General features: G+C 34.0%; 1 protein-coding gene across 1 annotated transcript in view; it reads left to right on the top strand.

The window, feature by feature from the left end:
* LOC149909757 (EF-hand domain-containing protein 1-like) overlaps positions 1-13804 on the top strand; it is a 58781-nt gene that overhangs the window by 42786 nt on the left and 2191 nt on the right. The window contains exons 6-13 of the mRNA XM_090119867.1: positions 187-274; positions 1295-1445; positions 2871-2940; positions 3024-3140; positions 4044-4266; positions 8789-8949; positions 10457-10665; positions 12825-13026. Of these exons, the coding sequence (XP_089975993.1) occupies positions 187-274; positions 1295-1445; positions 2871-2940; positions 3024-3140; positions 4044-4266; positions 8789-8949; positions 10457-10665; positions 12825-13026 (1221 nt within the window). The remainder of the gene's footprint in view (positions 1-186; positions 275-1294; positions 1446-2870; positions 2941-3023; positions 3141-4043; positions 4267-8788; positions 8950-10456; positions 10666-12824; positions 13027-13804) is intronic.

Here is a 13804-nt window from a genome sequence, read left to right as displayed (position 1 = left end):
TCGAAGATATTTATCAAAATATGTTTTTCTACCTATCGCGTCATTTAGCGAATGTAGATATTATTAAATTTTTATGATGGTTTGAATTCTTACCTAGTTACTTCTTCATAAAATATATTGTTTATCTACATTAAGATTTGATAAAATTTAAATTATATTTAATCGCTCTTATTTCTAATTAATCAGGAGCTTCACGATAAAGCAGGCGGAAAGGATCCATTTCCATTGCTATTGAAGAAAAGGAAAATACCTAAAAAGTGGAAAGAGAGACCAGGTATTACAGTATCGTATGAAACATTTTTAAATATAAATTATTACCATTAAATCAAAAACAATTTAAACTATCTAAAAGTTTTGATTCATTACTAAAAAACATCAAATACTTCATTAAAAATTAATATCCCGTTTATTAATTTTTGTTATAACATGATCAAGATTAGAGAAGATAAGTTAAGTACCTACGCCTAAAGCTTCGCATCCGTGTTATAAAATATGACAACAGCGTGGCTCCTTTGTTTTCTAACTAAAATCGATTACTTTTAGGGCCGATTTTTCAATCCTTGGATAAAACTTATTCGTCGAATAATGTATATAACTACCATTTTAAAAACGTATTCTAATTGCCCGTATTTGACAGTTTACGTGACATTTTAATATTATCGTGTAATACTTTATTAGACGGATAAGTTTTATCCAAGCATTGAAAAATCGGCCCTTAATCTAATAGAAACCTCTTATTAACAACAGAAATTACAGCACGTATATATTATATTATTAACGGCAGTACTATCTGATGTTGAAACCTTTGTGACAATCTTAACTTTATTTTCTTTGCCACAGCTTTTAGTCTCGTCGTAAAATATTAAAAGCTCAGCGCCTCAAATTTTCACAGTCTAATCTTTCTTAACAGTGGTCTTTTAATAAACATCATAATGGAATACCAAAACATTTTAATTAGTGGGATTAAATGTTAAAACGAATTAAATAATATTTTTATGAAGTGTAAAATCTATTTTATGCGCATATTGATTAAGTATAATATATTTGTGATGATAGGGACATTAAAGGGGATCACTTAAACGTACCTATCATCACAAATACATACATAACTATATAACATACGATCACAGGAAGGATTTGTAGATTTTGCTTGGCTACAGTTAATAAAAAAAACGACTATTATATCATTTCACTACATCTCCACATTTGTATGTATAGAACATAAGCCAAAGACAACCCACATAGATCAGACAATGAAACCACTATATAAAGAAAAAATATCCTTCGATTGCAGTGAACTTTCCATCGATATGTATGGAAGTGACAGACGAAGAGGTGACAGAGTATTACGCGCCAAAGGACTTGATCGTCGGCGAGACGGTGTTCATTCTGGGTCGACGCTTCCTGATCTTCGACTGCGATAATTTCACCAGACACTATTTTAAGTGGGTTTTTGATTCGTGCCTTTATCGATTTCAGCTTACCTACTTCTTTGAGATGTTCGAGAAAATAAATTGCTTTGAGCATGAAATTTTAGGTTTAGGTTAGAAAGAAGTAGAGAGATATTAAATATTTAAGATAGAAATATATCTGTATTAACTATTAATATGAATATAAATTAGCTTTGTTGCATAGTCATATATTGCACAGTTTGAAAATCCACAACGAAACCTGAAAATTATTTTGATATCAGTAAGTAGGTGCCGAAGGTATTGAGGAACAAGGAAGAAACGAAAAAATTAGAAGTAAAAATATAACTATACTAGAGGTCCGTCCCGGCTTCGCCCGTGGTACATATTTCGCAATAAAAGGTAGCCTATGTCCTTTCTCGGGTATCAAAATATCTCCATACCAAATTTCATGCTAATTGGTTCAGTAGTTTAGGCGTGATTGAGTAACAGACAGACAGACAGAGTTACTTTCGCATTTATAATATTAGTATGGATACATAAAATAACTAATATAGGTAATTTATAATTTGTCAAGGTGTTGTGTATGACTTATGAGGCTAAAAGTCACCACAGTGAAGGACTTCTTTTTGTTTCATAGCGGATATCTCAATAAATTCTTGTGAATATTTAAATGCAAAGAAGATATTTATTAAAATATTTATATAAGAAATTAAGATTAACGTTAACTGTCTTTGTTTTAATCAAAGGTTACATTTACCTATTAATAAAGGCTCTCAACATCGGAGCTCTCTCCATACTATTTAAATGTTTAAATACTTGATACTCCCAAATTAAACTGTATCTTTGATCCTACACTTAAATCAAGATAACGGCTTTATTAAGCTTGTCATGTTAGCAAAGCCTTGGAGAGACACAACACGACATGTAGACAATTTACAATGTCCTTACCGACACAGTATATTGTTATAGAAGATAAATTAAATTGTTATATAATCTGACATTTTTCGAAAGATCCATGTACGTACGATTGGTTGTATACCAATCGTTAGAGAAGTGATAAAAACTGACTTCCTATTTTGTGGTCTAATTTGACACATTCGATTCAAGGTTTTCATTTTGAATACACACTAAATAATTAAACTATTTATTCTCCATGTAATTTCAATCAAAATCAAGTGACATGATTACTGGTTTGCCTTCCTCTATCATAACACAGAATGTGAGCTTATTTCGGAATGTATTTATAAAGTTTAAGCTAAGTAAGCAAGCGTAGAATTTACGTAATCGTCTTATTTGGCAAAGATGGCAGCTGGTTCGATCCAATACATCAAACATTCTTCATAATATATTTTGACGTTAAGATATGGCCGCAGATTATTTGAAATAAAAAAGCTGTTTTTGCTCTTATAAGTACGAAATATATTGTACCATTATATAATGAAAATGATGTTTCTTTAGGACAATGTTATACATTGAACAGCCACCGAAAATCCAAGTATTTCATGAGACGAAGAAAGAATTTCCAAAGGTAAATTGTTGTTAATATTTTTACAATTATTTTGCTTAATTGTGAAAAAGCCATTGGGAATTAATCGCTTTTCTATGAAATAGAGTATACCACCACATATTGGTATTGGTGCCCCAGAGGATACACTGCAATCTTGTTTTGGACTGATCCCAAAACCGCCGCACAAGGATGTCATTAAATACAACCTCAATGCTAATAAGGTACTTATTCAAATTATTTTAAAGAACAAAATGATTTCTACTTATGTTTTTTCAGACACCACAAAACACAAGCAGATTTTAGTTTCATTCATACGTCACACAATTAGGTAAGTAAAGCAACCAAAACAACATTTTTATTATTTTTATCACGAGCAGTACCTAGCTGATTTTGTGGGTGACCTTAAGGGAAAGTTCTGTATTAGGGTATCGGGTGACCTATTTTCCCCTTCCAATAAACAAAACATTGTGTCAAGAAAATATAAAAGTTTGCAATCATTAAGAATAACAAATGGCTTTTCTCAAGCACGTTTCTCTGCGAACGGTAGTATTGATCGATACAAGGAGGTAACCTTTATTCCTATTGCAGCTACTATATAATACAAGTATTTGAATGCCCCCGTCTGTAAGTTCTCGACTCAATTAAAGTTGGGACAGAGAGCTGCCTGTGAGAGGGCACAGGAATCAACTAGGAGGAATAACTGCTCGTGATTTCGTGAATTTGCAGCATTGTTGTCAGATATTATATAAAGTTATCACTCGTGTATTATTGATGTAAATATTATTAAAGAAATGCACGAGTGACTTATTAAAATAACAATCTATATTCCACTATTAACAATATTCATAACGGTCGCGGTAGTATGAATTGCTCTAGCACCATATTTTTACAGCGGCTCTACAAATTTTAAATAAAATACGGCCTGTTAAACATGCCTTTTCTAGAGCCATTAAGAGCTTAAAATGCATGAAATATTTTTATGGATTCATATTTTATAGTTATGTATATCATAAAATAGGTTTCGCCAAGTCCGTCGATAATGTTAATATTATAGTCGCGTTGGTGACTATTTTATCAGATCGTAAAAGAGATTGATTAACAAGAACGCTAATTGGTTTGTACAGTACCTACGTTATCTGTGTGAACTGGACTGGATCCACCCCGAGGACAAAGGCCGACAGTTCGTTATAGGGTACAGCCTCGCCGACGGCACCATCAAAATAAGTGAAATTCCCCGACGAAATTCCGGAATACGAGAGGGAAAATTCTTGAAACCTATGCGTTTACAAACGCCCGACTCCGATCCTAATTTTCCAACATATTATACTCCGGACAAGTTTTTCATAGGTGCGTACATTTTTCATTAAATTAATTTTGTGCTTTATTGTTATAATAATTAATATTAAAGTACCTACTTGAGTTGGCTTGGCGTTGGCACTTGGCAGCTTTGTATTATGAAAAATTTCACCCTGGATTTATATTATACTCGTAGTAGATTACAGTCCGAGTAGGTATTTTTTCCCATATTTAGCCTTGTAATTTTCACTGTCCTTTTTATTATATAACATTAGATTAAACGAAATGGTTATAAAGGGTATCATTTAAAGTCAAACCAAAAACAATTTGCTGGCCTCGTTATTTGGTCGGAGTGCGGTCGGTGCGGGCTATGAACGCTAATGGATAATCTCATTAGCATAATGCATGCATTATAATGGGAATTAAAGGTTGATACAGGTTATTTTATGGTACACCGCGTCTATAAATGATTCATAATAGATATTAATGAAATGCATATGCAACAAACATATTATGATTTGTTTTAACTACAGGTAATGTCAAAGATTTGAAGTTATTTTCCTTATCCTACATGGAAAATGCATGCTTGCTACTAACCAAGTACTGCCACCAAACAAAAATAGAATTCCGACAGAATTACTCTATTATTAGAACCAAGCGCGGATCCAGGGGGGGGGTCACGGGGTCATGACCCCCCCCTGGGCTAGGTCCACGACCTAAGTGGACCACTAATTTAATATTAACTTTTTTTAATTAACAAATTAATACTGTTCAACATGATGTTTTTATTGAATTTTGAGACAAAAGTAGGTAATATAGAACAATGAAATGAAATGAATTACAAACGGTAACGGAAGAGAATAATATAACAAAAATTATAGAAAAAGTTTATTAGGGTCGATTTGTGGTCGCAATTAAAGGACAAAAAATAGGTTTTTCGATTTTTGAAAAAATCTATAACTGCGGAATAAAGTGTAATGGTGAAGTTGTATGTAATTAATTTTTTTTCTACAACTTTCGCTGTTACACTTTTCACACAAAACCTCAAATATCGAAATATCCCAGTTCGTGGATAAGACATAAAATAGCAAAAAAATTTTTTAATGAACAATAGAAAATACAGTCAAATAACAACAAAAAATCGGCCAAATGCGCGTCGGACTCGCGCGCCGAGGACTCCGAGCAAACATATTTTTTCATTATGTTGTATGATGTATCTTACAATTTTGTTTAAAGGATTTTTTCTTTATCTGTGCTTTTAAGTGCTTAAGTCGTTGCTTTTAACCAACTTTCAAGACTGTGTTCACGGGAAGTACCTTGTAGGTTTTGATTGATGATTCCCTTGCAAGTATAGTTGCGAATTACAGAATATGCGGCTCTAATTGCTTTTTCTGCAGATTGCGTTGACATAGAATTTGAATTACTTAAATAACAGATTTAAGTTATTATAGACCTGAGTTCTGATGTGAATATCAATTAAATACATGGGTCAATCAATTTTTAAAGGTCCCGATCATAATTTTCTCGTATTTTTTTTTTTTACTTAATTTTCAGCATTTTACTATTTCATTTAGAAGATAATTCTTCGTAGATTAAGATTATATAAGCAGCAGTGCAGTTGATTTAATACATTTGTGGATTTACCTTCACGAACCGATCTATTCACGGGAAATAATGTCCTTTGGACAACTTACACAATAGTACTTTTTTAAATGTTAAATTCCCTTAAGAATTAAAACAAATTCTTCTAATATTAAATAATAAATAATATTTTGATATTTGTTCTATTTACACCCAAAATACGAAATATTTTTATTAAAATTGAAACGAATGATGTCTTTTGAACAACCAAATAATGTTTCATATATAAAAAAGTTTCAGTAAAGCGGAAATAGTGATATTTTTTACAAAAAAACTATTAAGGCGAGGTTGTTACGTATCGCATTATTGATTTTACTTAATTAAAATGAACTGATTCTCGATATAACTGAATGAATGAAGTATAATGTGATTTTCATATGGGGACATCTTAGTTGTAGTAGTAGCGTCTTGATTTTTGAAATGTTAAAATTACAATTAAACTAGACATAAAATCGCGTAATAAAAATGTGTTCCCGAAACAGCCGAGTAATAAACAAAACATGAACTATTTAACTGTTAAAGTATAAGTTTTATATAATTATTGTCCTAGGTACAACCAAATTGTCCATGGTACAACCACTTTGGTTGGCCCAGTGACTGGTTGTCCGCGGGACATTTTTAACGTTTTGAGCCGCCAAGCAAATACTATTGTTATTTTATATATTAATCTCAGCTCACACTAAATTATAGACGAAAGTGCATCTCGTGTAGTATAATTGATAACAATGCATCAAGTACTTATGCTTTAATCACAGTTGTCTGACGGACTGACAATAAAGCCACCCCACACTCACCAACATCGCTCGGACGAATGTTGCCGTGATTTTATACAAATCAAAATGGCGTTTGAGCCCAACAGTTAATTGTTGTGTTTAGCTTGTTGTTTAGGAATCTACCGCGCCATTTGTGTTTTGTTTCCATAACTAAATTACGGTTGTCTGTGAGACCTGTGCCATGTAGATGATTTATGGGGACAAAAGTAAAATGCCTGAAAAACGTATTATATCCAATAAAAAAAAAATATTTGTATGTTTTTATGTCAATAATCATGAACTGAATCAAGAAGTCTATTTGGTATTTATGGTCGTGATAGTATGTGTTCGTGATGCGAAGTTTGTTTATGCATAGTAGCTTGGGGACAAATGTGATAGTACTGGAAAATTGCATTTAGTCTCTGGACAACCATGAAACTACGCACAAATTAATAAAGCAAGTAAAATATTGTTCACAATAATGTTAGAAAATATTAAGAGGAATATAATTAAAACCAATTTAACTCTTTCTGATTTCATGTTTATTAATTATCGTTCAGGGACATGATGCGTGTACCGTCGGACCATTAAAAGTTGATCGACCCACATGTATATTTTTATTTAATTTAATTAAATAATTAGGGTCTTCGCAGTTATTACTACATCTGTGCTATAACACGATACTTTTTACTCAACTTCAAGAATGTGTTTACGGGACAGGGTGCTCCCTGCAGGTATTAATTCCCTTGCTAATGTCGAAATCCTACGGTCTACGGTCCCTTGAAGCTGTGAAAAATTCAAACGTTTTAGCCAACGCAATCAAAAGATGCAGCTGTAAATGCTGAAATTTTTCGCAAAATTCGACACTCCCTAAGAAATCAAAACCTACAGGGTAGTTCCCGAGTACACAGAGTCATGAAATTTAGTACAATCAAACGTCTTGTAACGCAGACTAGCTTACCACCCGCGGCTTCGCCCGCCTTCGCCTTATAAATTATATACTATTCCCCTTGAATCACTCTATCTTTAAAAAAAACTGCATCGAAATTCGTTGCGTAGTTTTAAAGATTTAATCATACATAGGGAAATAGGCACAGAGACAACGACTTTGTTTACTAATTGCGAAAAGCATGAATTTTTCCTTAGATTATAATATAAAAAAATATTTTTAAAATTTTTTAACTTAGGTACAAACGTTACTCATGAACGCTGTATTAACTGACATGTATTAACTTGATATTCATACCAAAAACTCAAGTCTATAATACCTTTACGCTATAATAAATCAAACTTCTATGTCAATGAATCAGAAGATACCTACAGCCGTAAATGCCGAAAAATTTCGCAAATTTCGACATTCGCAAGGGAATCAAAACTCAAAACCTACAGGGTACTTTCCGTAAACTCAGAATCTTGAAATTCGGTACAAAGCAACATCTTATAGTACAGATACAGGAATAATTGCAAAAAATATATATTTTTCAAGTTTGTCTGCCTGTGAAGACCCTTTTTCTCAGGAACGCGTGGAGGTATCAATCTGAAATTCATACCGAATACTCAAATCTACGGTTCCTTAAAGCTGTGAAAAAATCAAACTTATAAGCCAACGCAATCAAAAGATACAGACGTTTATGCTGTAAATTATCGCAAATTTCGACATTATCGCAAGGGAATCAAAATCTGTAGGTATTGTACTACTTCCCGTGAACACAGAGTTCTGAAATTTGGTTAAAAGCAATGTCAGCACAGATGGAGGATAAATTGTTAAAACATACATTTCATGATTATCAACATTCGCAAGTGTTGCCAGGAATCAAAACCTAGAGCCCCTAGAGGGTACTTCCCGTGAACACAGAATCTTGATATTTAATCTTTATTTAATAGAAACTTACGTCTTATAGCACAGATAAAGGAAAAATTGCAAAGAGCATAAATTTAATATTAAAACATATAAAAGTGTTTGTACGGAACTCTTGGTTCGCGAATCCAACTCGCACTTGACCATTTTTTTTAAATCTACGTTTCAATTAAATTACCAAAATATAGCTTTTGAAAATTGCCCACGTCTATGTGACCCCCCCCTGGCACTAAGGCTGGATCCGCCCTTGATTAGAACACGTCAAGATATTATCATAGTGTCCCACGATGCTCACCCAATATTATTTATCCATACCCTCCAGGAGCCATAATTCCGGTATTCAAGCATCGTTTCAAGATAATTGGCTGCGATCTGTTCGTATATCGGTACATGAGCGCAAACCCGGACAAATTCCCGCAGGAGGTGATAGACAACGTGCGCAACTATCACATGCGGGAGGGCAACCTGAAGGATGAGCTGCAGGTCAGATACGTCTTCATTACGCTGTAGCTGATCACTTTACGTGATTGTTGTTCTGCTTGTATTTTTCGCTCGTCAGTTGTGGTGTTTGTTTTGAACTTATGTAAGGACTAGATAAAAATGGCGATTAAACGTTGCTTTACTATTTTTTTGATTAGTCTGTAGTAAGTAATGAGTTTAATAACTTTCAAATTAATACTTCCTGACTTTGACATACAAAGTTTAGGATAGTCAAATAAAACGAGTACAAATTTAATAGAGATATAAAATATCAAGGCTGATGCCCTATATATCAACCTAGATTCTTCTTTATTACATAGAATGTATCTACATAGTACATAATGCCATCCTTTTTAAATAAGTTAAGCCTTACGCTTACCATAACTTCTGATAAGGGTGCATAATATTATCTTTAATCGAGTACTTCCAAAGGCGGAGATTATCCGGTTTTCTAAGACTTACACGCTGTGTGTAAGCAATCCGTAATTTCCATTGTGTTTGTTTACTTCCCTATACGTCATAGGAGAAAGTTGTACTAAACGGTGGATTTGTTATAATAAAAACAAACAATAAACAACAGTGGTTCAAACAAAGACAAATTCAAACAAAGACATGACTTTCTTTTAAAGAATTAAATTAATATTGGAAAGGTTATAACATTATATCTCATTAATTCATTATCTTTGTCTCATACTTCCTAATTTCTATACAATCATGCTTCTAAAAGAAGTCTAGTGTGAACAATTAATTGCTTGAGATTGAGTTTGTTCATCTTAACTGTATAGCTAACAGCTTGGCCACGGACACCGGCGGCGCGACCGACGGCGCGACTGGCGGCGCGGCAATTCGCGCGGCGCGGTAAGCACGCCACGGGCAGTTGCGTTCGCCGCCGCGACCAGTGTAGACGAGGAGACGAGATGGCTTTATCAAAGTTAGCTCGACATTGTTTGGAGAGTAGCAGCTTTTTTGCTCAAGATTTAATGTTTGGAAGATATAGTGGAGTACACGAATTAAATAGAAATCGTGTTACAGACGGAGAATTCCACCAAAAATATGAAAAATATAGGCATGATGAAAAATTATGTTGCGGGTGGCTAGACTTCCAAATAGCTGGTCTAGCTAGAATTTCTGCAATAAAAGCTTCCGTCTCCATTTTCGCGAAAAAAAAACAAACTATTTTAAATTAAGTTCGCTCCGGGAGTAGTCGCCGCGTCTGCCGCTCGACTCCGTGGCCTGCGCCGTAATAACTCATACATTTGTTTCGATCGCTAGTCGTGCCGCGCGATTCGCTCGGGGAAATTCGCCGGTCGTCTCGCTGGTCGCCGCTGCGCGTGGCATGCCCAGTACATTTCCATACATTTGATTCATTCGCAAGACGCGCCGCCGGTCGCGCCGCGCGAATTTTCGCTATAGCGAATTGTCCGTGGCCAGCACGTAAGAGCTTCTATTACCCTTCACACAAAGCCTATTGCTCTTTACCAAACATAAATCACATAAAGCTATCTAACAGGAAGCGATCCGCGACGAACAAGCAGCGGAGACCCGCGCTCAGCTGGCTAAGATCGGTCAGGCTGCAGTAGCTGAACCAAACGCGATGGAGCGCTGCCTCGCCGCGCTGGATGTGGTAGAGGGCAGCGCGGCACCGCCTGCCCCGCCTACACCACCCGACACTACAGATCGCATCTCATATGAAGACTCGCTGAGGGTTGCTAGACTCAGGTAAGCTATGGGAGCAGGAATGGGAACATGGAAGGGCTATAGCTATTAGAAAGGCTAACCTATAGATCGCTCAGGACGCGGTAGCTTAAGGACTATACTAAGCAATAATTATTAGTACATTGATATCAGGATAGGAATTAAGAGGCCAGGTAATGTAACAGGTGCTTTCAGAAGGGGTTAATTTAGAATGGCTAGACTAATTAAGGTCAGAACGTCTATTGTAATCAGAAGCGGGAAATTTAGAATCGTTTTATGATTCGCTGACAATATCTAGACTAAGGTAATAAAAAGTAAAAACATATAAATATTTGAAACGGAAAATTTCAAATTTCCTACTATCCTGTAACTGAGGTACATAACATATAGAGCTATAACTATCCGAAATGTAAAGAGTTTGCTTTCCATGGGATTTAAATCTAGATTTAATCACATCGGACATCGCTTTTTAACATACATCTACAGCGAGATTTTATCGTTTTAAATTGTTCGGAATTAATCAGTTAAAAAGTTTAAATAGACGCTCCTGGATATGTGGATGAATAAATGTTAGTGACGCTTTTATTCTCAAAACTACAGAACGCTTTGAATTGAATTTGACATAGGTGAGGGTAGTGTTTCTCTTTATTAGGTTTGAAATTTCCAGATGGCTATGCGGGTTGCTAGTTCTTCTAGGCATAAACCTATTTTCCCGTTATTGATTAGACGTCGAGATAGACCAAGTTAAAATATAGACATCAGTGAATACCTATTCCACTGATGATGCCATAAAACGTAAAATCTTACTGCAAAAGTTCCTATTAACTGTGTGCCAGCAACTTGTGCTAGTTCAAGCTATTCAAGTCATTTTCCTCTTCTTTATTATTTTTTTTAAATTGTGTGGATTGATTTGATTTAAAATAGATGCCTTTGTTTGTTAGAATCAAATTACTATATGTTTCTAATGATTTATAATTATTATTTCCAATTTACCTACATTACGATCTTGACCTCCTTGCAAGCCTAGACAAGGTTGACAAGATTTTATCACTAAGCTTCTATGTAATTTTATTACAACTTAAATTAATAATCTCTTGGTAAATATTATCCCATAGATTTTATAAAGGTACCTATTATGTTAAATAATAAAGTTCTAACTGAGAAAAATCGTACCTATTAAATAAAAAAATTATAATTTATTTAGATTTTTGTATAAATTTTAAATTAAACCATCTATTATTATTTATTATCATTAAATGAGTTACATTATAGTTGTCCTTCAGTACTAGTTCAGAATATAGATATGTATCAACAGCTATCAAGCATAAGTACATAATTACATATTGTTATTGATATTATATGCTTTTTTAAAAGTGGGTAAGATTATAACGATTTAAAATCACAAATCATAAATTAAACCAAGCAAAAAACGCCGATACATTCCGCTGTTAATTTCCTGCATGAGAAAAACAAGAATGCGAGTTTTTCTCACTTTTTTTAATACCTACAACCGGTTGCGGTGTGGCGTCAACGTAGCGAACATAGCTTTGTGCAATGTAAGTCTTTTGACGATAAAAGCCTTCATATAACGATATTATAATATTCCGGACCAAAATTTAACTCGATACTGTTATATGAAAATATCAATGCACGTGCAGATTTAACATGTGTTAAATATTATCATATCTTATTTTTAACTTACTGCATGTTACATCCTTACAAATTATTTTTCAAAACAGTAAAAATATTAAATTTATAACAATAATTGCAAAAAGCATAATAGTCTTTTTTCTGATTTTTAATACTTAACAATTACAATAGATCATATAATATCAACTTATATTTGAAAATTCACACATAAATTATACTTACAAATAATTATTATTCGCTTTTTATTACTCTGATTCTGATCTCCAATTATACCACTAAATTTCCACGTAAAAATATCATTTTGCAGCCATACGAATATACATATGCGAATAATAATTAAGAATTAAGCTACAAGTTCGATAAACGATTCTGCACCAATATCTCGTATATTTAAGAAAAAAAACTATTTGGCATATTTTTAACCGTTTTTTTAAGGTACAGTAAGGTCCTTATGGATAGAAACCCTAAGGGGAAATACTCAATAGGACAGAAAAACGTCTGCTGGGGCAGTTTATGATTAATTTTATTAACAGTAACCCAACATGCGAGAACATACAACCACTGAAAGGCATCCTGAAGTCTGGTGCCGCTCGAGAGGACCACCAGAAGGTGGTGTGTTTCAGCGGTGCGGCGCCGGACGAACATCGAGAGAAGCCGCCCAGACCATCTTACCCGCCCGGCCAACAACCACACTTCAATGAGGAAGAGGACTATTGCGAGAGATACAGAGATGCTGTAAGTTCTCTATAGTTCATAACGATATTATAGTAGTATCGTTCGTTGTTAATACTATCGTAGTGTCATTTATAACGACACTATAGTTAGTATCTTTCGTAGTTAATCGATGTTAGTAAACGAATGACGTGGTCCAAATTTCTCATGGGAATTAGATGTTTGCTATCCCGGTAAAATGTAGCCTTTATACCTCTCTAGACTTTAACTATGTCGAGATATAAAAATTGCTCTATTGTGACCTGATAGAAGGACAAGCAAACAGTAAGGATGTACTTTCTTCTTGGAAACGTAGCAATTCAAAACAAATATTAAACAAGTTGAAATTTGTGGGATACGTGCAGGCGTGCTCTGATTATCTGTAACTAGAAATATGTTATAGAAAAGCTATGTGATTCATATGAATTGGATATAAAAAAATGATATCATACTGAGATTAGCGCGTTTAAACAAACAAACTCTTGAGCTTTATAATATTAAGTATAGATTTGCCGTAAAAATGCAGATGGGTCGATTCTTTTGATGACCAGTGTACCTACCTACATAGGTACAGGTACTCCTACATTTGTAGGATTGTCTCACGGAATTTTTTTTTTAATGTTTTTTGTCTTTCTATTACAAAATAATAACTAATGTATTTAATTAATAGTCGGAAAGGTTCATAGTGCGAAGTGTGTAAAAAAAGAACTTCTTTGAGGAATATTTTATGAATAATTCAAGTTTTTAGTTAGGTAAGTAACTAGTTCAGGTTGTGATTATTTGTATAATTGTGTCACACAGA

This window comes from Colias eurytheme, chromosome 3 (assembly GCF_061535395.1).
Source record: "Colias eurytheme isolate Ceu_HAF_F1 chromosome 3, ilColEury1 Martin Lab GWU primary, whole genome shotgun sequence".
Taxonomy (NCBI): Eukaryota; Metazoa; Arthropoda; class Insecta; order Lepidoptera; family Pieridae; genus Colias; species Colias eurytheme.
Note: the sequence above shows the minus strand (reverse complement) of the source record. Positions and strands in the feature narration are given on the sequence as shown.